The 25,323-nt window shown below is 32.0% G+C and overlaps 2 protein-coding genes across 2 annotated transcripts; one reads left to right on the top strand and one right to left on the bottom strand.

Moving 5' to 3' along the window:
* Nucleotides 1-9,939: 9,939 nt before the first annotated feature.
* On the top strand, nucleotides 9,940-16,394 carry LOC133172389 (RAB6A-GEF complex partner protein 2-like). The gene is made up of 8 exons (XM_061307271.1): nucleotides 9,940-10,055; nucleotides 10,152-10,303; nucleotides 10,891-10,974; nucleotides 12,029-12,178; nucleotides 12,761-12,901; nucleotides 14,570-14,697; nucleotides 15,240-15,417; nucleotides 15,894-16,394. Exons 1-8 carry the CDS (start codon nucleotides 9,955-9,957, stop codon nucleotides 16,115-16,117), a joined length of 1,158 nt encoding a protein of 385 aa, XP_061163255.1. The 5' UTR covers nucleotides 9,940-9,954; the 3' UTR covers nucleotides 16,118-16,394.
* A 1,605-nt stretch (nucleotides 16,395-17,999) lies between these two features.
* Nucleotides 18,000-25,322, bottom strand: LOC133172400 (calcineurin subunit B type 1). Its single transcript, XM_061307281.1, has 6 exons — nucleotides 25,257-25,322; nucleotides 23,974-24,013; nucleotides 21,921-22,097; nucleotides 21,393-21,452; nucleotides 20,466-20,650; nucleotides 18,000-19,018 (listed from the first exon to the last, which is right to left on the bottom strand). Exons 1-6 carry the CDS (start codon nucleotides 25,257-25,259, stop codon nucleotides 18,971-18,973), a joined length of 513 nt encoding a protein of 170 aa, XP_061163265.1. The 5' UTR covers nucleotides 25,260-25,322; the 3' UTR covers nucleotides 18,000-18,970.
* Nucleotide 25,323: the final 1 nt, after the last annotated feature.

Here is a 25,323-nt window from a genome sequence, read left to right as displayed (position 1 = left end):
ATGACTTATGCTTATGAAATCAATAAAAAGAATCAGATTTTGGGGGCGAGTTATATTGTTTAAGTCCATTTGTACATACTAGTAGTCTGGTTACAAATGGCATTTTGTACAAAAAGGAAAAATGCAAGATGCTCTCTCTCTCTCTCTCTCTCTCTGGTACCCCAATGAAGAAGATTGTTCTGTTCCATATCCTAACCCTTATTGTCTGACGTCATGGCGTCAGACAGTATTAGATTTAGCCAAGGCTTGTTGGTCAAGTCGTTCAATAGAATTCTTGTGATAACTTGATCTTGGAAACTTCATAATCAGTTGGAGAGCATGGGGAGTACAGAAAACAATCATGCTAAACACCCAAACAAGCCAGAGTACTGGACCTATTTATTATCACATTATACATTACAGGTTACATAACATTTGGCCATTCTCGAATGCATATCATTTTTGTCCAGCAAAACAGCAGGAATGAAGCTGATCAGGTCAACACTTGTCGATTATCTTTATCAGATTAACCAATGGATGTTTATTTTCAATACATACTAAGACTCTCTACCTTTAGAATTTTTATAAATCTACACGTATTCATAACTTGCAGATGTTTGATTTCAGCCCCTCGTGAATTAAAGCCCCTCGTGAATTAAAAATTGTGAGTGTATTTACCAATAACCAGTTAATATCTATAATGTAACTATAACATAGTTCAAAAATTATCAAAGTGAAGGATGGATGTTGAATATTCTTTTGCTTAAGGATAGATGATACAAACTTTTATTGAATATCTTGAAAATAACAACTAAAGCCATGTTTATATAAGTAAAATGAATAAATTTAACCGCATAGTTTTTAATTTTTCATTCGAAATTTCACATTAATAAGATTTAAAGTGACAAAAATTGTATAGATTAATAAGGATTAATAAGGATGGTTGAAGACAGGTAGAATTTTGAACACCATAGAAAGTTTACAATTTCTTAATAATTTAGAAATTTATTATTTGCATCATTTGCAATCAAAATAAGTCCAAAAATATACACCTATCCAGACATCCAGACATCCATTTTTTGTTTGTATCATTTGTCCTTAAATGCAAAGATGTTAGCTACGTTCATTTTTTTAAACAAGACATTTCTTAACTATCAAAATTGTTCACCAATTGATGTTTAGATTTTTATATGTTGCAACTTTTTCTTTCAAAAAGAAAATTTCAGATATTTGCAGTTTAGGGTGGACACTATCAAGGAAAAATTCCTTATAGAGCATACAAAAGTTATCAGAAGTTAATATTATATGATTTAGGTGACACAATCATAAAATAGCTATGTATATAAATCGACAAAATTATTGGGGGACCCCCCCCCCCGGTTCCTACATCTAAGAAAAAAGAAATTACAAGTAATATAATGTACACCGAATAAATTCATGTCAAGTTTTATTTTATGTTGATGCCACTGAATTGAAATTTTCTTGTTTCTTAGCAAAAGAATTCATTTCATGACTAAGACTCATGTTGATTATACTGTATTTAACATTTCTTGATTCTTCACGTAAAAATAAATTTGCTCAAGTCAGACAAGCTTTTTAGGAAAGCTAATACTTGTAATGCAATATCTTTCAGCCGTCAAATTCTAAATACTAGTACCATTACAGCATTATTTGGGATTCAGCCGTACCTACAGTTTATAACGATACAGTGAAACATACCAGATATTGATGAAAATTAAAATACTTGACTATTATCAAAATACCATAAATTACCTGATATGTGAACAAATCAAAAAAGTGAACACTCTTCGGTCATCAGGGCCCAGTGACGAATAAGACGAATAATCTTGATGCTTAAACCTTGTACAGTTTAAAATTAGACAGAATTCAGGTTTGTTCAATTAAGCTACTGTGTTTCCACTTTTAGTTCCCACTGAAATTGGCAATGCTATGTAAGAAAACAGAGACTTCGCCAGTTTCAGAAAAAAAAGTACCAACCTTCCATGAAATAAAGTAGACGGGATTTTTCTGATACCAGTCATTTTTTGTTGGAATAACTTTCATATAGAAATTAATGGTTATATGTTTCTTGGAATCCTTTGGAAGTTTGTTATGCACAAGAAAATAGGGTTTTTAAAACAAAAAATCTCTGGGAGATAAACATTTGAAGTGACTTTCATAATCACTGACCCCTTAAAGCACCCATGTATCCATTTGAAAAAATTAAATAATACATGTAATATTAATAATAATTAAAAAAAATTTAATTTAAAAGTACAAGTTCCATCTAACCTGGGTAGTTTTTCTACTTAATACCCAGGGTGATAATGAAAATTCCAAAACCTTATTGAACATTTACAAGGTCACACCCAAGAATATTCCAAAACATGATATGGCTACTGTATAAAAAAAATTTAGAGCTGCAAACATTGTATTTGCAAATAAATGTTTTTTCGGCCTCCAGTTGGTCCCCAGAATGAAAATTCTGAATCCTTATTGACTGCACATTGACAGGACACCACCAATCACATTCCAAAGATGATACGGCTTCTGCGTAAAATGTAAGAGTTTTTTTTTTTTTTTTTAAGAAAAACGATCCCTTATTATCCCCCGGATGAAAAAGGAAATTCAGAAAACTTTGTATACAATGTACCTAAGCACCACGAATCATATTCTAAAAGATGAATTGGCAACTGCGTAAAATGTAATAGAGTTTAAAAGAGAAGAAAGTGTAACGGACGGATCGGGATAATGTCACGATTCTTTCTTTAGAAAGTGTGGGTATAATAAAATGTGTTTACTTTGTATGGCATGTCAAACGTCGTTATATTCGAGCTTTTCCTTTTGTATTAGGTAATTTTTTTTATTTGTATTGTAGAATTTTCCATTTGTCTTCTATAATTTCCATTTATATCCTTTAATTTATCATTTGTATTCTATTACTAGTATTTTTCTTTTATATTGAATAATTTTCCATTTTTATTGTATTCTTTTTTCATTTGTAGTCTGTATTTTTAATTTATATCGTATAATTTCTTATTTGTATTCTATGTTTTTTAATTGTAATGAATGTTTTCATTTGAATTGTACATTTTCTAAAATTTGTATTCTTTTATTTTACATTAGTATTCTTTACTTTTCTATTGTATTTTTTTTTTTTTTTATAATTTTCTATTTGTATTCTTATTCTTTTTTTCATTTGTATTGTATATTTTCTATTTGTATTGTATGATACATCATTTGATCTTACAATGTTTCGATTTGTATTGTATGTGAATTCCATTTTGTATTCGATAACAAAATTTATAAATACATGTAAAATTCATTAACAAACTCAAATGGATTGCACATACAATAAAAATTGGAACATTCTACAATACAAATGATGTATATTACAATACAAATGGAAGTTATACAATATAGATAACGAATTGTAGAATACAGATAGGAATTATAGAATACAAATAGAAAAATATACAATGCAAATGGAAAACACACAATACAAATTAAAAGAAAATAATAAAGAAAACAAATGAAGAATTTTACAATACAGATAAAAAAAATAATACATATGAATTGTGATATATGTTCAAAACAAATGAAAAAATATTGAATACAAATGGACAGGAACGAATATTGCAACGTTTGAATGCCATACTTTTCCTATTTCCAGTAGGTTATGGAGCGCATAAATTTAGCATTCTAAACTCTGTCTCATATATTAGTAATTGACTAATTGAAGATAAATTTGAGGAATAGAAGATGATATCATCAATTCGTTTGATGCGCAAAACAATTCAGTTGATGAAGATCTCATAAAATAACTTAAGATAACTTCATCTCTGAAAATTATTAATTTGTTGTTGACAGCATAAATTTATTTGCTGATTGATGTACGCAATATTTGAATTGTTGCTCTCTTCAATTTAATTAATGTTATAAACATTTGAATTGATGCGCGCAATAATTGAATTGAATTGAAGAGAGATAAAATACAATAAGTTACGGGTATTTGAATCAGTTGAATTTATTAATAATATCATCAAAACATTCATTGAATTTTTTGTTATGTTTAAGGACAAATGTTACAAACTAAAATATGCATATAATTTTGGGCCTATTTTGGTTGTTAATAATGCATATATCAAATCTCTAAAAATACACGTATCAAGAAATTGTAGATTTCGTTCCAAATTCTACCTTTTTAGCCATAACTCTTATAAATCTATGCAACCTTTCATCACTACGGAAGCCCATTTATGACCTATCAAAAATATTTTTGAATTCGATATAACGAATTGCCGAATTTGTTATAATGAATTTAATTCGTTATAACAACTGCTTTGAATTTGTTATAACGAATTTAAACTGATATAACAAATTTATTGAATTCTCCCTTTCTAAGGGGGAAATTCTTCAAAATCATATGTCCGTTTTGGATAATTTTAATATTCCCAACAATCAAAATGAATTTGAATTACCATACCTTTACTGGATTCCAAAACTTCATAAAAATTCTTACAAACAAAGATACATAGAGGGTTCCAGTAAATGTTCTTCCAAGCCTCTTTCTTTACTCCTCACTAAAATATTTACTGTAATGAAAGAGAAATTTCAGGAGTACTATTCAACAGTATATTCGAGAAGTGGTGTTAATCAAATGTGGATACTTAAAAATTCTATTAAAAAAAAAAAAAAACTTTTGGAAAATTTGAAAACACAAAATTTTACTAAAATCAATAGCATCAAAAAGTACGATTTGTCAACACTTTATTTTTACAGTTTAAAATTCTTTGTCCGAGATAAAACTACCAATAATAAAAATCATTCATTTCTACATAAAGCTACTGGTTCATCGATAGGCGTGGTTAAAAAAAATCACGTGCGGGGCGGGACAGAGAGACAAAAGTAAGCGGGGCTTGTAGCACTTGAATTTACAGAATCAATAGCATGTAAATATAAGGAATAACTGTCAGATTTTTTGGTTTCATGACTATGATCAAGCGATTGGCCTGCGTGATAATTTTATGCATAAACGCCTTCGCAAATGCAAATTATCACGCAAGCCAATCGCTTGATCACATCATGAAACCAAAAAATTAGACAGCTATTCCTTAGATATAACCATACCCCACGATAAATTGAAGTCCAGGCTTTTTGACATCATAGACAGCTGTTTTTTCAAAAAAATGGAATTCGTAAATATACTTACCATGTCATTGGTCATTTACAAAATTATTTTGTTAAAAAGCACTCTGATTGTACACACAAGTACTCTGAGTTGATATTAAAATGATGCTTCAGTTTCTGATTGACAATATCTATGTAGTTTTTGGAGATCAGGTCTTCCAACAATCTGTTGGAATTTCGATGGGTACCAATTGCGCCCCCTTATTAGCAGACCTATTTTTGTATTCATATGAAGCAGAATTCGTTACAACAAATTTTTTTATTCGTTATAACGAATTCAACAAATTTGTTACAACAGATTGAATTTGTTATAACGAATTCAAAGAAATTGTTATAACGAATTAAATTCGTTATAACAAATTCGACAATTCGTTATACCGAATTCAAAAATATTTTTGATAGGTCCTAAATGGGCTTCCGTAAATCACTTTATTGGCCATTGTTGAGAAACTTCAATTAAAATCTATGCGGCTAAACTTATTCATTTTACTCATATAAACTAAGATTTCATTATTTTCCTCATTTTTGAGGAAAAAAAGGTTGTTTGTATCGTCTGTCCTCAATGGTGATATAATCAATTCCCTTATCACGCAGAACAATTTTATTAGATAGAGCAGATATTCTTATTATTTATATCTTCAATTCAAAATATCTATGTTTTAAATAATGATCTCTTTGATGGGACTATTTCCATCTTTAAAAAAATTATTGAGATCATTCGTTCTTCAAACAAATAAATTCTCCCGTACAAGATGATCTAAAATGATTTGAATTTCGAATGAATTGATTGCGACCCTCATCCATTCAAGTGATCGTGTTTTGGTGCGCGCAACAATTCAATTATTGCGAGCGATAATTGAATTAATGATTTCTTCGATTAATTAATTATATTGACCATTAATTAAGTTAATGTAAAATTGGTTCAGTATTCGAAGATGACAGTTTTATCTGGGGATAACATTCACGTTTTAGTGATAGTTAAATTCAAGTCTGCATTTTTGCATCATGCAAAATGTAAAAGGTGAAGATAACGAACAGTGATCAATCTCATATATCTAGTAAAGAATACGAATCGTGAAAGGCAAAAAGTACCTTGGAAGAGTAAGTATTCTCTGTCGACCCTTCACACCCGCTTTGAGCCCTCTGTATTGATAGGGTAAATGGGGGTAATCTGTAGTCAAATTGGTGTAAAAACAATGGCCTAATAAGTGATGGGAAGCGTCAGGCATATGACCCAACGGTTGTATTTGCAAACAAGGCAATTACAACTACCATATAATTTGTGAAATACTGACTTGTAAGGAGATAGTCGAAACCCTGTAACATTAACTTACTTATCAGTAGCTTGCATCGATCTGATATTGATCGTATTTAGAACATGCTTCAAATCAAACACCATATGATAGTGGAATATAATTACCTTAATAGGGAAAGTTGACATTAGAAAAGATGAAGTCATTCCGTTTGTCTGTTTGTCGTATTTAGTTGTTAGTTGGCCATAAACGTCTGAAGTCTGTAAATCATTCAAAAATGAAACACATGTGGCAGATTCTGTGTGTCTTTTATATAGAGTTAACTGTGATATATTGAGTTGATATATAAATGAAAATAACCTTTGTAAATTGATAACATCGTCGATATATTGTAGCAATTTGAAAGCAACAGCAAGAGAACTTTTCTTCTTCTTACGTAGAAATTTTCGAATAAATTCTGCTTCATAGAATAAAAACAGGTTGGCTTTAAGGGAGCACAGTTAGTGACCATCGGAATTCCAACAGTTTGTTGACAGAGTACAGAGTTTTTGTCAATGAGGAACACCAGCATCTTTTCATATCAACTTCGAAATACTTGTGTGTATAATCAAAATGATTCTTGTGGAGAGAACTTATATAGGCAGTGCCTGCTGTCCAATCCTTTTATGATTATACATGATAAAATATTGTTTAAATTAATATTTCTTATATTTTACAAGGAGAAACAAACAGATATTTGAGGAACGTGTCGTCAGACCTTAAATGGGTACTCTAAGAGGTCTCCTCCAAAATGACCGCCAAAAATCTCTTTGAATAGTGTATTCTGGCGTGAAAATTTTTTTGTTGAAAGTCAATTTAATGTCAAAAAACCCTCTCTACCGATTGTATAGTTACCGTTGGGAAACTGAATCAGCTGAGTACCGTCCACAATATATAAATTGTTTATCAAACATTACTGAAATGTTATTTTTACATATTTCTATAATGATGCTAATTCTTTTTTTACTCAGTATATATGAACATGTATATGATAAAAAGTTGTTTCGGTAGCAAGACAGCATTTGCCATTTCCTTACTGTTCTTCTTGGGTGACACTCTCCTTTCGGTACATAAAAAAAATACAGAGAAAGAGAAACGGGCATACACAAAAGAAAACAAAAACCAAACAAATAAAAAGCAATGTCAAATATTAAGTAGATCTACTCGTATATATAGGCAATTAAAATATCTAATAAGTATAATAATTAATATTGAAATTGAATCAATTTATTTTTATGCATGTACCAATAGAAATGATTTCAAGCGACAACTCCACAACTCCATTGCTCTTTAAATTTACTGAAAGACAACTTTTGGTCTTTCGTCTTTCAATATTGACAGATTTGTTTCTGGTAGATTGAAAAAAAAATAAGAAGAAGAACAACCTAGGTCTAAAACATCACTGATTCACATCATTTGGACAGAAAAAAATCTCTACTTTGGTATTTTACACATCATTTAACTCAATGAATTCTAATAATTATAGATTTTATTTCATCTAAAGAAAACAAAATGTCATCATCGGGAAATATTATGGTTGAACAGTATAATTATAGAGAGAAATGTTTTTAAGGATGAATGCTGCACCAGTTTTTATTTAATGAATGTGTAAGATATCCACGTTAAAATATCTTTTCTGCATTTAGAAGCCGATATTAATTCTGAATTATTTAATATAAAATAATTTATATGTAAAAATGTTTTATTTGCAAAACAAAATGCTAAATAGAGCTTAAAATCTGCATGCTGTTAATATATGCATAATAAGGATATCTAGTAAAATAAGTCAAGACAAGTCATCGATACTTCTAATTGGAATCGGTTTAATTACTTTCGGGATTGGTCCAAAATTTAGAATAATTTATTTCCATAAAATTCAATTTCTTTTTAAAATATGATTGTCTAAAAAAAATTCTTTGTTGTGACTTGTTTCTCAAGTAAGGATTGTCTCCATTGGTTTAAAAATATTCTTGGACCAAATAATGCATTTTTTTTTCATAAATAAATTCTTAATTTTAAAATAATAAAAAGCTAATATCGGTCTTTCAATGCTGAAATCTTAGTTTAAAAGGGATTTCTACTCTTAAAGATCTATCAATTAAAATGTTGATATAGCATTCCTTCTTGAAAGCGAAATATGGGACTTGCGGGTTTCGGTTTCCAATGCTTTCTAGTTTTACCACCTCCCGACATTCGGATGTAAATAAAAACAGAGACGAGTAAGTCGAGTTGAGAGAGAGGTAATGTTAAATTCATAATCATTAGTCTAGATTTTTCCTTTTAATCGTTAGGCTTATACATTGAAAGTAAAGTTGGTGAATAGGCTATTTACATTTAGAGTAATATCTGACGTAAGTATAGCATGGCATGGGCCGAACTTGCATGATTTAGCCTAACGGTTATGCTTTTGTAGTTTTGGTCCTTTGGCTTTGGTGATAACATTCATTTATGTCTCTTTAAAGACATAGGCCTATTTACTTCTATATGCAAATTTTGTTATTGTACACAAATTTACAACAAGTAGGACTTGATGGAAATTTGCTACATCATTTAACGTTAGATCCATGCAAGTTCAGTCCCAAGCAAACCTGCAGTACAACCCATATGGTATGTCGTGCATGTGTAAACACTGGAATGTATTCTCTTTAGATGAAATATATGGAGATAACGAACAGTATTCAAGCTCAAAAGTCCATTAAACATTACAAAATAGGTGCAGAGCAAACACAGACCTCCAAAACATCAGAGGTGGGATCAGGTGCCATGGAGGAGTGAGCATCCCCTGCCGACCAGTCACACCCGACATGTGCTCCTTGTCATGATCGGGAAATTTCTGAAAAATCCATTGACAATTCAGTGTGTAGATAATGGCCTGACAATTAGAATGAAAAACGTCAGTCAGCATTTGACTCAATGATAAATTGTATTTGCTGACAAGGTCATTGTATCAACCACAGAACTTACAAAATGATGACTTTAAACAAGACTGCTGATATTCTTGTTTCTTCACCTTGTTTGTCAATAATTTACCTCATTTTAGAAATTGTTCATATGTAGAGCATGCTCTTGTGTAATGAATCAACTGAGAGATATAAAACCCTGTATGCAGGTGATAAGGGTATATTGCTGCATAAGTAAGGGAAGTTGACGATTGAAAAGTTAAAGTCATCATGTTTATCATAAAGCTTGGTTGATAGATTACCATTAATGTCTTTTTCAAGTAAAATATCCGAATATGAAACAGATGTGTCAGACTCTGTAGTATCTTTTATCTCAAGTTCACCGTGATATATTGTATCGACATAAGAATGGAAATAAACATTGTTAATTGACAATACATTGTCGATATAAATGTCGAGTTGAAGGCCACAGCAAGTGTTTTCTTCTTTTCACGTATAAGATTTTGGACAAATTCTGCTTCATTATGAATACAAAAAAAGGTCTGTATATATCAGCTACAGAAACTTAATTTTATAGATACAATCAACTCAAAATGATAGAGGTGTCAGGATTTCTTCCAAGAGGAAATGTCTATTTGGCAGGAGAGACAGTGAAGTGCATTGTAACCATTACAAACCTCTCAAAACAAACACAGTATGTGAACATTCAATTCCTTATTCAATTTTATGCAATACCAATTTACTGTTAGAAATATGTGATATTAAATTATGTTAAAATAATCTTTTTAAGGAACAATATAGATTGCCTAGCATGGGCCAGTGTACAGATAATTTGTCAGTGCTCAGTAAGTGACACAAGAATAAATCTACCCTGCACTAGGAAACTGTCATCAGATGAAATATCGCCATCCTCATCAGACACATCATTTGTTCCCAACAAAGGTACATGAATAATAGTACATTATTACAAATGTATTTTCATTATAAAGTCTGTAGAATAATCCAACTGTGTCTTGGGACAGATCCTCACCACATTCCCTAGGACATTATCATTTTAACGATTAGAACATTCTATCTATAAAGTCTGTTGAAAGGTTCAGCATTCAACACCATAACAATTGTACAGGGAGGTTAAAGATCAAAGTAATGATTTATTTTGAAATCGCAAACAAACACTGAAGGCCGTATGCAATGTCAGAAACAAAAATCAAAATTCACACTCATGTTGAACAGTAACCGCTGCTTTCTCAATTTAGCTTAAGAAGTGCATAATGTAACATTTTAACATGTATCTTATGAATTATACATCTAGAATTAGATGTTTTATATTCACCATATTATTTGCTGTATTCAGGTGAATGGAAATAGTTTATTATTAGAGGCATATTATTCAATCTATATGTATCTTGTTTTATTCAATGTTTTATCTTAGCCACTATGTACTATGGAACTACATCTGACTGGATAGCATGTAAATATTCCCTTTTATGAATAGAAAATGTAAGTTATGAAAATGTACATTTTTTTAGGAGAGCAAGGAATGACTGTACTGTCTACAAAACCCAGGATTTTGTTTTGTGATTTAAAGCTAAGGCCAGGAGACAGCAAATCATGTGAGCAACAAATGCAGTATAAATAACTGCACTTATTGTTTGTTTTTCTGGTTGTTACTTTCATTTTGTTGTCTCTCTTTCTATATTTTATAGCTTACATGTACCTTGACAAAGTCTAGATGAGCTCATGCTATACCCAGATAGCTGGTGTCCAAGGTTAAATTTGTAGGAGCAGGTCTATTTACCTAGAGTAACTATAATTGTAACATGGACTTAACTTGCATAGATGATGTATCAAGTGATCCAAACTACAAAACTTGCTTGGATGTTGCATCCTACCAATATTTTCTGGAACAGGATGAGTGACCATCTAAGTTTTTGAGCAGATTCATTCTCAAATAACAGACCAAAATACCTGGACCAAATTTGGTGTCAAAGAATCCGCACTACAAGATGTGCTTCAGATGCTGTATCTGATATTTTCTGGATGAGTGAACAGTTATAGGGATTTTTTAGCAGTTCCTTCTGAAATAACTGTAAGTTGGCCTACCTTAACCAAACTTGCATGGATGATACATGTAGGAATGCACATGACCAGACTTGCTTTGAACAGGTTGAAGTGTTTTGAGCATGCAGGTCTATTTTCATACAACTACATGTAACTTTTTATAGATAATACCTTTATTGGGTAAATCAGTTGAACTATTCCTATGGCTTCCTGTCCATAGTTGTGGTTTGTGTGTCTTGTGTCATTTGTGAACTTTCAAACATTTTCAGAGTCTTCTCAGAATTGGCTGAACCAATGTACACAGTATTATCTATATAGCAAAAATTGTAAATCTCAAGGTCCCAGTATAGATTACTGCGCAGTAGAACATTTCAGGAACTGTAACTGTACCATGTTTTATTTTTTACGATAATAAAATTCTTAACATCTTCTTTTATCAAAATCCGTACACATAAATATTTTTTATAATATATTTTAAGATGACAATCCACTGAATGTTTTAACTTGTATTGTAAATGTGTGTCAATTTTTTCCAGTAAAATTAAGTCTAGGAAGGCTCCAAGTTTAACAAATCAGTGAAAACTTACATTGTATATTCTATTTCAGTCGCATTTGAAGACGTTATTCCTGCAGATGCTCCACCCTCATACAAAGGACAGGCTATAAAGTATTCATATAAACTGATCATTGGAGCTCAGAAGTTAGATCATCCCACTAAATTACTAAGGTTGCCATTCAGAGTCCTTGTTCTACATGGTAAACAATCATTTTACTGATGCTTTGATGTATGCAAATGAGCAAAATTTGTGTGACTGTTCTCCAGCAACTAAGAAGTAAAGTTTTAAGTATCTTTCTGTATAAGAACAGGATCATTTTCCTTGAATATCTTTTACAGGTCTTATTAACCAATGAAAATAAGAGAGGTTAGGCACATGACCAGTCTAACTTCCCTCTTTTGTTAATCCCTGAACTTTATAAGATAGAATAGTGACCTTTCATTACTGATTTACAAGTTGTATGTAAGTGTAAGAAGAATTTGAAAGTTTCATATTAATGGAATGTTGTATTTTTTAAAACAAGGCACGATTTCATTTGATATTACTGTTAAGTACATTCTATTTGGAAATAGACATGTAAGTTATTTTAGTCCACATATCAACATAACATTATCAGAAATTATTCAAATAGTTATGTTTATTTTCTCTTAGAAAGTTTCAGAGATTAACCAAGGGGAGAAGTTAAAATGGTCATGTGCGTAACCTCTCTATATTCATTGGTTTATAAGATCTCAACTTACAACAAGTCAATATTGAGAAGTAATGTGGAATTTGTTTTCAGGAATGAACGACATCAGTGTATACACAGACGGGGAGGAAGTACAGCCCAGTAATCCATTTCTAAAACAGGAGCAGAGCGAGAACAACCTGTTAGACATAGCCATGCAGGTTCTAGCCACCATCACTGCCAGGAAAGCACCTCGTTAGTCTTATTTCTCATGTTCAGCAACATTGGAAAATTGATACGCAATCAATACCATAAACATGAAACTATTATTCATGTCAACTTTCATTTGTAATTCATTAATCCAAAATCTATCTGCTCCCATTAATTTTAAACACAGAAGAAACACTCTACATGTATAGAAATACACAATTTAAAAAATCATGATTTGCGGCAAGTAAAAGAAAGTTGTGATGTTTCTTGCATACCAATAAAAGTTGGTTTACAGCATTTCATAAGACAAACAAGATGTGTTTGTGAAACACTGATGCCCCCGTATGGCAGCTTATGGCATAGGTTAAAGTTTCTCAAATGCAAGTAAAATTCCAGGCCATAAGATAAAAAATGTTGATACCCAAAGAAAGGTCTTGTATTGAGGAATATACCTGTGAAATTTGAAAGCCCTAGCTGCATCTGTTCAAAAGTTATGGCGAAGGTTAAAGTTTTTTAAAAGTAAGTAGAACGTCAAGGTCAAAGTGGTTGGTATCCAAAGGAAGGTCTTGTCACAAGGCTTACATATGTGAAGTCTGAAAGCCCTAGCTCCAACCATTCAAAAGTTATGGTCAAGGTTAAAGTTTTTCAAAAGTAGGTCAAACTCCTACATCAAGGTCAAAGGGTCAGAGAGGTTGATATCCAGAGGAAGGTATAGTCACAAGGAATACACATGTGAAGTTTGAAACCCCAAGCACCAACTGTTCAAAAGTTATGGCCAAATTAAAGTTTTTCAAAAGTAGGTCAAAATCCAAGGTCAAGGTCAAAAGGTCAAAGTTGTTGGTATCCAAAGGAAGGCCTTGTCACAAAGAATACACATGTGAAGTTTGAAACCCCAAGCACCAACTGTTCAGAAGTTATGGCCAAGGTTAAAGTCTCATAAAATTTTGGAGAAGTGGGTCAAACTCCAAGGTCAAAAGGTCAAATATGATGGTACCCAAAGAAAGGTCTTGTCACAAGGAATACACATGTGAAATATGAAAGTGCTCCAACCAGCCAAAAGTTTATATGGGCAGGGTTAAAGCTGACAACAGACAGACAGACAGACAGGACAAAAACAATATACCCCCGGGATCTTTCGATCCGGGGGCATAAAAAAGTTCTCTTTTTCTTATTGCTTTCCTTAAGTCTCTTAGATGACCTGTTGATTATCTGTTGATGATTATTTTTACGTACATTAGCTTTATTTTGGATTGACTTTGATTCTTTTTTATGCCCCAGGATCGAAAGATCCCGGTTTTGTCCTGTGTGTCTGTTTGTTTGTCTATCTGTTGTCAACTTAAACCTAGCCCATAACTATTGAGCCGTCAAGGGTAAGGCTTTAATATTTGACATGAGTGTTCATTATGACAAAACCTTTCCATTGGTACAGAAATTTTTGATCATGTGACCTCAACTGTGACCTACATTTGAAAAACTTTTACATTGGCCATAACTATTGCACTGTAGTCTACGTCCCACTCCAGAATTGTGTTATTATCAATGGCATAGTGTTTCACAAACACATCTTGTTTTGAAATAGTTATGCACCATACCTGCAAGTTTTTGAGAAAATTTTTTAAGATACCTTTGGGCTCATTGTTACTAAATGTACTATACCTCAAAATATGGTAGTCAGTTTTCTTTAAGCATATTTATTATGATTATTTATTTCAGACTTCTACAACATTACAAATGCCAAAGGAAAAGTGGCAAAGTTCATATTGTTTAAGCAAGCATATAAACTGGGAGAGGATATAATTGGTGTGTTTGATTTCTCAGAAGGCACCGTTCCCTGTGTTCAGGTATCTACATGTTTACATTTATTTCATCACTTTTCAAAATACAGTTTATTGTATGAAATGTGACAAACAAGCACCCACTTCTCAATATAGTACATGTATTGGCAACATGATTAAGGCAAACAGCTCTGTTAAATGTACCCTTTACAAATGAAGTTTAAATAAGCATTTTTTTTCTGTCAAGACGTAATCTATGAAACTACTAATTAATTTTCAAACTTTGTAGAAATAATAAAAACCATTTAAGAATGTGCCCCTGATGTTTTCAGATTGATTTGTCAAAATATGAAAAAGTGGTGGATTTTTAATTAGGTTTTATTAATACCTGGTACTTGTTTATGTCCCACTTGAAAAGTGGGATGAAACTAAGGTTTACTAGATGTTGATGCACTTTAAACATGTACATAATTTGATTTCTTTTGTCTTTTCCACAAAAAAATCAGGAAAGCATTTCAAGGTTATTAAATGGTCTTCTTGTCATCCACAGGAACATGCCACTCATGAAAATTCATTGATATTTCTCCATCTTTTATTTTGCATGTCAGTTTTCTGTGACATTACAAAGTGAGGAGCAGATTGCCGAAGAATGTCGCCGTAAAGTTGGCCATGGCTCATCTTATACCTCATATGTTAAACATCAAGATATGTGTCTACACACTCAAAAGACTCACATTAATATCCCCATCCCACTCTCCGCAACTCCGGGATTTATGACAGACATAGGTAATTGTCCATTTTGTTGTATTGGAAAGCTGATTCTTTGTGAGTAGATGAAATGCACTCACTTGAAATTACATTGTATTAATATGTCTTTTTGCATATACAGTAAAACACACTTATAGTGAAGTGTCAGGGATGAGCAATTGTTATTTCTTATAAATGTTATATTAATTATTTCCATTTTATTCACAATGAGTTTGAAAACCATGGGGGATGAAAACCAGTGAATTCATTTTACGTGTGTAAACCACCATGTTTTACTGTATTCCAAAAGATATTGATTACCTTTAGGTTGCAGGAATTAAAATGTTTCATAACTAGACATGGGAGTTACTCAAAGCAACATCTCTATTTGTAAAATATATTTCAAATAAAAATACATCATTTTAAAAAAAAATAAATTGCATTCATGACTGTATGTTTCTGAATATGAAAATATTTTACAGGCATTCACCAAATATCTAAATATATAATTGTAGTTTGTCTGAGGTGGCGACTGCATTTTGAGTTTGTGACATCATGTGACCCAATTCCGGAACTTGAAAGACCTGAAAGGCCGGACATGAGTGCAGTGTGGTCTGGACCCTCTAATTTAAATGTGGAGACTATGATTTGGGACCTGCCAGTGAAAATCTATCCAACTAATCCGTTACATGCCTGTAGTTCAACACAGTTGAAAACAAATGTTTCAGTTACACTTTGAGTGGTATTCAGGATAAAACTAAAGCTACTCAATTTGTCTAGTCATTATACAACATTGGTGGAAAACTCGTGGAAATCTCCAGCTTCTCTGGAATGGTACTATATGTAGTAGTTTCATCCAGGTCATCAGTACAAAGAGGAACTTAATTTGAAAATTGTATGCCCTCCAATCCTCTAGGGTCTGAAGGATGTGACCAAAACAATTAAAACAAGAGGCCCATGGGCCACATTGCTCACCTGAGCACATTGGCTAGGAAAAAAGCAAAAATCATTTCAGTATTGAAAAGTTTACATGGGGGGGGGGGGGGGGACTTGAATTTTAAACTACCTGATAATGCTTCCATTACCAATATAACAAATGGCTTTGCTGTTCTTGAGCAGAAGATTTTTTTTCCAATATATTCATTTGTAAAAATGTGATCCCCCATTGTGGCCCCACCCTACCCCCCGGGGCCCTCATTTGAACAAATTTGAATCTACACTACCTGAGGATGCTTCCATATCAATATGACCAATCATGGCTTTTCTGTTCTTGAGAAAAAGATTTTTCCCTATATATTCCTATCTAAAACTTTGATCCCTCATTGTGGCTCCACCCTACACTGGGGGGTCATGATTTGAACAAACTTGAATCTACACTACCTGAGGATGCTTCCTTGTAAATATGACCAATCATGGTTTTGCCATTCTTCTTCAGAAGAGTTTCAAAGTTTTTTCCTATATACTCATATGGAAAACTTTGATCACCCATTGTGGCGACACCCTACCCCCAGGGGTCATGATTTGAACTAACATGAATCTACACTACCTGAGGATGCTTCCATATAAATATGACCAATCATGGCTTTGCTGTTCTTGAGAAGAAGAGTTTTTAAGAGTTTTCCTATGTATTCCTATGTAAAACTTTAATCGCCCATTGTGGCCCCACTCTACCACCGGGGGTCATGATTTGGACAAACTTTAATCTACACTAACTGAGGATGTTTCCACATAAGTTTCATCTTTCCTGGCCCAGTGGTTCTTGAGAAGAAGTTGAAAATGTGTAAAGTTTACAGACAGACAGATAGAAAGACGGACGCTGGACAAAAAGTGATCAAGAAAGCTCACTTGAGCCTTCAGCTCAGATGAGCTAATGAATGTAATATTTAAAAATCTTTTAACTCAAATAAAAATCTAGTACAAGTATAGAATGGTTAGTTAAACATGAGGCTGAAAAAAATGAATTATGCAAGAATTTTTATTGTATAATACAAAAAGTACTTTATTAGTGTTAATGATCAGGTAGACTTGTAAATAATAGATAAATAAAAATGAGACAAAAATAACTTATTAATTGTTCTTCAAAGACCAAGAGAGGCCATTGCACTTGACTGTACTATTTTCAACCCATACATGTATCACCTCTCCCTGAAAAATTGTTAATAGTCTGCATGGTGATAGTGATAAATGGGGGACAGATTAGAACTTAATTTATGAGTTGTTACTGAATGCTAGAATAATTATTTTGTTGATCCTGATCTTCGTATTTCTCTTGCTTTTGGGCAACGAAACTTCATCTATCAGTTTATTTTATACTCTAAGGATCCTCCAAGTTGTTGTTTTATACTCAGGTGACCATTAAAACCCTTGGGTCTCTTGTTTCATCTCACCATTAATTCTTTTTCTCTTTTAACAAGAAAAAAACTGATGTTAACAATTTAAGAAAAAATTATGTGTACTTGAAATTCGTGAGATTATACAATGTATTTCAATTTTTGCTGTTTGAAAATAAGATTTCCATCACCAGTTGTACAATGTATTCATTTCTATACATCTTCTCTAGCCAAGGGTTTCTGATCTACTACTCTCCATGTATCAAACTTTTGAAAAGATATCACAAAACATCAATTTCAAAATTTTACTTCTGGACATATTTTACAGAATTGCATGGTTTTATCAAAGACATGCACTTATAAAGTATCAGATATATAAATTCATAATACACGTTATCAAACAATGCAGTGCTTGCAGAAAAATGATCTAAATTGTATTTATGGTAAATTCATCCTTGCAGAGGCAAGTTACCTTTTATGTTTACATAATGAGATGTATCATCGCTTTTCCTCAAAAACAACATTCTTGTGAGATCAGATTTTTTTAAATATGAAATCAATTACCCTTCATGGAAATGCACATGTTTGAAGTCTAATTCTGAGATTCTGAAGCTATTTCAAGGTAAAGTGACATGGTGTGTAATTTTGCATATTTTAATGATGTATTGTAAAAAAATAATTATATACCCCCACCCCCTACAAAAATTTGCAGTCGTTGACTAGAAGTGTATGTGGAGTGCTTAATTAAAGACTAGTTTTGCATGTATTTATCTGTATTACAGACCATATCACTCGAGGGGGGAAAAAACTCAAATATCACTCAAAAGGGAAATGCCCAAAATATCATCTTGCTTATTTTACATTTGTAATGGTTTAAAGTGCATATTTTCACAGTTTTGATGTCAAAACATTTCAATTTCATATTTTTTCAAACAATTTTCACTCAACATTTTACAACATGTGGTATGTTATAAAAATTAATGACTCTGAAATCAATTAACACGGGGAAAAACTACTGGAAATGATAATTTTTCACTGACACTGTAAATTCATCTAATGATATTAATCTACTTGTATATAAGTAAAAACTCTCAATTAAGAGAAACTGAGAAGAGAATCTTTTAATGTGATAAGTATAAATGCTTTAAGTATATACAAACTTAAAATATACAAAGTCATCTAAATCAACAATTTGAAACAATTGTCATGGGAATAAATTACATAATTGATTCATAAATAAAAAATTGAAATAAAAATCCATGTTAAACATCTACGACCATCTTTTTATGAACATCCATGTTTCCAACAACCTGAAAAAAAAATGAAAATTTTAAACCAATATCAATCTTTATTGCCAATACTTTTGTTTACCCTTATGAATATTTACAAATGTGATTGACCAATCAAATTGGTGCTTAAAAAATCAGAACTTCTCTAATTTGCACAGATTTGTTCATGTAATATTAAAATATCTTACTAATGGCTATGTCTATTAGTCTCTGTGTTTGTTAGATGTGATTGAAGACATATTTTATAGATCAGTAAATAAATACATCTTTAGAGCACACTTTTGATTATTTGTTTAAAATTCACTTCCTGGATTTCCAAATTTACAGTAACTATATTTGGTTTTTTTATGCCCCATCATGAATATGGCTGTGGCATATAGAGTTTTTCATTCCATCTTCCGTCCTTCTGTTGCGTTTCACGTTCAGCTTAGTTCAAAGCTCAGTTTCAAAATTCAAGATATTTTTATCAAACTTCATATGCTGATACATATTGATGAAAGCTATTCAACTGCATCAACGTTTTTTTTTTACTTTGATCTTTCCTTTGACCTCACCTTTCTTAAATTAGTTTTTAGCTCAGTTTTAAAGAAATCATTCAAAATAGTGTAATCAAACTTCATATGCTGATACATACTGAAGTAAGCTATTCAACTGCATCAACGTTTTTTTTTTTACTTTGACCTTTCCTTTGACCTCACCTTTCTTAAATTAGTGTTTAGCTCAGTTTTAAAGAAATCATTCAAAATAGTGTAATCAAACTTCATATGCTGATACATACTGAAGTAAGCTATTCAACTGCATCAACATTTTTTTTTACCTTGACCTTTCCTTTGACCTCACCTTTCTTAAATTAGTGTTTAGCTCAGTTTTAAAGAAACAATTCAAGATATTTTTAACAAACTTCATATGCTGATACCTACTGATGTAAGTTATTCAACTCCATCAACACATTTTTGACCTTGACTTTTCCTTTGACCTTGATCTCACTTTTTTAAAATTTGTGTTTAGCTCAGTTTTAAAGAAACCATTCATGATATTTTTATCAAACTTAATATGCTGATAGGTTTTAGTGAGAGTTTTTCAACTGCATCAACATTTTTTGATCTTGAACTTTCCTGTGACCTTGACCTCTCTTTTCTTAAATTTGCATTTTGCTTAGTTTAAAGAAACCATTTAAGATATTTTTATGTAAGCTTTAATATGCACTTATACACAATTTGGTGAGAATTTATCGTCTATATTTATTTTTTTAAATTTCAATCTCAGTTTTAAAGAAACTATTTAAGATTTTCTCATCAAACTTCACACACTAATAAAAATTTTCATGTTGCATTACTAGTAAACTATAGGCAGGGCATTCATGTCCTATGAACATGTTTCTAGTTTCTCCATAGTTTAGTCATACTTAATTAAACTTGAGTTTTTCCTTAAAATTCAGATGATTTACAAAAATCAATTATCCACTTACAGCACAAAATTCCTCAAAAGAGATTTTTCCATCCCCATCTGTGTCAGCATGTGTGATGGTTTTATCAACTATCTGTTGTAATTGAGTATCCTTCAAATTATTCCCAACCATCATTTTTAATACTTGGAAAAGCTCTCCATTTGATATATAGCCATCCTTGTCCATATCATAGATCTTGAATGCAACTGAAAATAATCAACAAATCAATCATGGACTGTAAAAAGGTAGCTATTATTTCAAGTTTATATATTTGTAAATTCTGCTAATTATAGCACAAATTGTTACTGTTGTTATTAATATTTGGTTTACAAGACCTAAATGTATGTAAATTTTTCTCCACATAAGGTGACCCGTCCCTGGAGCTAAGATTTGAATGAACTTCAGTCTACATTACTAATGATGATAAAACATACTTATGACACTGCAACCCATCTATTCTTCAAGAAAAGACTTTAAAGATTTTTCCCTGTACATTTCTTATGTTAAACCGAGACTTTCTATTATGGCCATATATCCTAGCCATGGGACCGGGATTTCAACAAACTTGAATCTACTAGTTTTGTTTTTTTGGCCCAGTGGTTCTTGAAAGGAAGATTTTCATTTACTTTTTCATTATTTCCCCTTGAAAAGGGGGTATGGTCCTTCATTTGAAGAAACTCACTTTTCACCCAAGGATGCTTTGAGCAAAGTGATTCTGTAGAAACAGATGACAAATGACTTGCAACAGACAGATACAGAACACTTTTTGATCAGGAAATGTCATTTGAACCTTTGGCTTAATTGAACTAATCAGTAAACACAACCTATAGAAGTGCTATATTTTAATCAGCTTGGAAATATTCCCTGTAAGGCAAAGAAATTAAAATGTTTAATTACGGTATAAGACCCTATTTGTCTTAATAATGATACTGCCTTTCATATACTTACATCGCAGTTTAGACAGTTTGTCTCCTCGGACACTAAATTGCGACACACCTTCAATGAACTCTGAAAATGAATGAAATACACCTCTGACAAGTGGTATCAAAACATATCACTTATTGACAATGCGAGGGAGCAACATATTTTATTGGACCAAAAGGTGCTGTAATGTTGCTTGCACCACACATTGGAAAAGTTTATCAAGGAAAACTATTCAGCACAGGGGATTTGCATGTATACATATTTTGGACATAAGATTTAGCTATTTATATCAAAGAAAATCTATTGCAATCTTGAACTGCTGTTTTCCTTTCTGCATTTTAGCAATATCCCTCTTTTAGGGGTTGAGAACTACTGTAAACAAATAAAGCCAGCTGTTTATTCTAATTAGCACCAAACTTTGCATGTACATGCTAAAATTAATTAATATCAATTTTACAGTAAACATGACACTTGAATCCAGAAACATTGAATAGAGTAACTTGGCAAGTAACAATACAATCAAGGAACACTTTCTATATTTGACATTTCTACCTTTAAAGTCCACCTCTCCATTTCCATCAGTATCAAATATATCTATGACTCGTTGCACCAATGGATTTTGCTGAAGTTCTGGTAAAGTCATAAACTCATCTACACTTAAAGAGCCAGAGTTATCCAAATCCAACTTTTTAAATCTCTTTCCCAGTCTTTTGATTTCATCTGCATCAACTGAAATAGACGAAGTCAATAGGATACACTACTCAACTCAGTTACATTTTAGGTCACACAAGTTATCAGGTGACCTATTGCTATCTGTTTTTGTTTGTCATCATCAATAAACTTTAAAACATTTTTAGCAATTTTGGTATAGAGCATCTATGGGCCCCTCTATTGAGCCCTCTACCAAAATCGTGAAATTCATGGCCCCAGGGTCAGGAGTTCTGTACTTTTATCAGACAAATTAGGTGCAAATTGTGAAATTCAATGCCCCCTAGTTCAGTCAGGGATTCTATAGTGTTAGGGCAGGGTTTTAATGATCATATAGCAAAAATGCATTAATTTTTGGAAAATCTTTTTTCCGCTCTTAGGCATCTAGCTGGCAAACCAAGAACATAGCTTAAATGTACCAGATTTGTGAAATTCATGACTATTGGGTCAGGAGATCTGGTGCTAGGACGGGGCTCTGTTGATCAATCAGGGAAATTTTTTACTCTGAGAGAAATTATTCCCCTTTGATTATTCATCTATATTAATAATTTGTCACTGTTAATAATAAATTTGTTTGATCAGTTGAATAAAAGAATGATATGAGAATTTTTAATGTATAATACAAAACCAGAAGTCTCTGTCAAGACTGTAGCCCTACTGGTTTGTACTTATAACAAAGGAAGAGAAAAGTAGCACTTGGACTTGAAACTTTGCAATAGCAATAAAGAAAATAATGAACTTAATTGAGTCTCTTTTTGTGGCAAGTTTGCAATCAGACTAAAACTGTAGGAGGAGTGGCCTTTAAAAAAAATTTACAGAAATTTCTATTTTAGTTACCATGGCAACATCATGCATCAGAATAAAAAAAAAACGATAAAGACAATTACCGAAACTGTAGGAGGAGTAGCGTTTTGAAAGTATTTCACAGAAATTTCTATTTTTAGTAACCAAAGCAGCACCGTTCATCGAAATCAAAAACCAATATCCTAGTGTAGTCCACTTGTGTGCAAAAATATTTTAAAATCAGACCATAACTGTAGGAGGAGTAGTATTTTGAAAGTATTTCACAGAATTTTCTATTTTTATTAACCATGGCAATGCCATTTAACGAAATCAAAAACAGATACACAGAATTATGTATCTTAGTGTAGTCTACTTGTGTGCAAAGTAATATTGAAATCCAACCAAAACTGTAGGAGTAGCGTTTTGAAAAATTGTTTACAGACAGACAGATGACAGAGACCTTATTATCGCATAGCCTATTGCATTGTTAAGATTGGTGATAGTTCAGCTATTGTTTGCAGTGTATACACCGCTTGCAAGATTCACTCATATGAGACATCACTGTGTGTCAAACTAAATATGAGGTCGAACTCGACCTATTTCATGGAGTAACCAAACCCAATTTAAAAAAAACGTATCGAGCCGAAAATCTTGATAGTGAATCAAACATTGAACCGAGCAATCGTATTGAACGGTATCGATATTTCGATGAATTGTTCAGCCCTATGCTAAGCACAAGCAAACTCTGGATTTTCTTTGAAAACAAATGAAAGTGAATACTATCTGTGTTTAATAATACTGGTACAGGAATGACGATGTTCTTCCTACCATGGAGTGTGACTGTGTCTTGTTTTTCATGAGAATGTTGATTGTTGGAACATACATGGCAAATTATGCTAATTTTAGATAACTTTAATTCCCAGTTGTGATTGGCAGCATTGTACTTCAATGCATTACAATGTACTTTTTACACTACATTGTTACACCTTTGCTTCACCATGTTCACTGTGCCTCTAAACTTGACAGCTATAGGTTGTGTGTTATAAAAATGGTACTAAGTCAACAAACTGAAATTGAAATCTTTTCATGCACTTAAAGGCAACATAATACTTACAATTTGAGCATAGCTCCATCGGAAGAGAGTTTTCATTTCCCTGAAAATAAAAATATATTTATCTCTTTAAAATTATCAAAGACATACTAGAAATAAAACCTTTTAAAGTCTTATAAACTGTAAGATATTATAATTTCAAAGAGAATGAATGAGTTTCAAAATAAAGGATAATTAACACAAACTTTTTTTTTAAGAAATCAGTAATAAGTCTAATAGATATGTTCATTGGTTAATTTGAATAATGTTTAATACCAAAGTATAAAATGTAGAAATTTTGTAAGATTTTGTAAAATGTGTGCAAAAATTTGAACAGATTTCTACACCAAAGAATTCTTATGATTTCTTTATATTTTAGGGATTTATTATTTTGTGTCATTTCTAATCAAAATCAGTCAAAAAATACAGTCAAACCTCGTTATCTCGAACTCAATGGGACTGAGAAAAAACTTGAGTTATCTGAGGATTCAAGATATCCAGGATAAAATACTTAAAGAATAAGGGGTTGGGATCTTTTGGGAATGGTACCGTTTATTGGTACCAGTTATAATATAGGGGAAAAAATGCTGGACCTCCAAACCACTTAGACATATCCAAGGTATTCAAGATATCAGTGTTTGAGATACCTAAGTTCAACTGTATATAAAACCCATGCATCAATTTTTTTTGTGTGTTATTTATCCTTCAGGCAACAGGTGAACAGAGAGAGGTCTCCAATATTTTGCCTACTGTTGACTATAGACCTGATTAATTAACCTTTTAATTTTTGTTATCAATGCATAGTTTTAGTCTTCACAAAATCTACACCAACAAAAACAGTAACTAAGATCACAATATAAACTAATCAGGAACAGATGTAAACATTAAGCCATGCGACACACTTTAGAAAATAAAACAGCCAATGGTTTGCCTCATTCCAACATGGAGGGGAGTTGCAAGCATTGCAATATTCGTGTGATACAATTATTATTTACTTTGCCTTGCTGCAAAATATACAGATGAAAAGTGCATACAATGTGTATGTATAAAGGACTGACACACAGACACTATTATCAATACTACTGTAAATATGTCGTATAAAAGCCTCTGACTTAGAAATATGATCTAATTGTGAAAAGATGCAGTTACAACACACTTTGTACACATGTAGCCAGCAGTGCAGCAGCTGAATCCGTTTAAGAGAGCAGAAAATCAAAATCACCGACTTCATTACACGGACTCAGATGTCAGTATGATAAAATATCTTCATTAAACTTTAAGAAAATATAATAAATTTGAGGTATTACCATTTTTACGTAGTATTTTTCACTCGGTGACAATATTCCTCAACAATCGTCAATCAATATTTGTTAT

The sequence above is a fragment of the Saccostrea echinata genome, unplaced genomic scaffold (genome assembly GCF_033153115.1).
Source record: "Saccostrea echinata isolate AGI-Se365-2 ecotype Australia unplaced genomic scaffold, CSIRO_AGI_Sech_v1 ptg000002l, whole genome shotgun sequence".
NCBI lineage: Eukaryota > Metazoa > Mollusca > Bivalvia > Ostreida > Ostreidae > Saccostrea > Saccostrea echinata.
Note: the sequence above shows the minus strand (reverse complement) of the source record. Positions and strands in the feature narration are given on the sequence as shown.

Coding starts and splice junctions, on each gene's coding strand:
- LOC133172389 (XM_061307271.1), top strand. CDS start 9,955: ATGATAGAGGTGTCAGGATTTCTTCCAAGAGGAAATGTCTATTTGGCA. Junction 10,304..10,890: donor ATCATTTGTTCCCAACAAAG/GTACATGAATAA, acceptor ACATTTTTTTAG/GAGAGCAAGGAATGACTGTA. Junction 12,902..14,569: donor CACTGCCAGGAAAGCACCTC/GTTAGTCTTATT, acceptor TATTTATTTCAG/ACTTCTACAACATTACAAAT.
- LOC133172400 (XM_061307281.1), bottom strand. Junction 21,453..21,920: donor TGGAGAGGTGGACTTTAAAG/GTAGAAATGTCA, acceptor ATTCATTTTCAG/AGTTCATTGAAGGTGTGTCG. Junction 20,651..21,392: donor CAAACTGTCTAAACTGCGAT/GTAAGTATATGA, acceptor GATTATTTTCAG/TTGCATTCAAGATCTATGAT.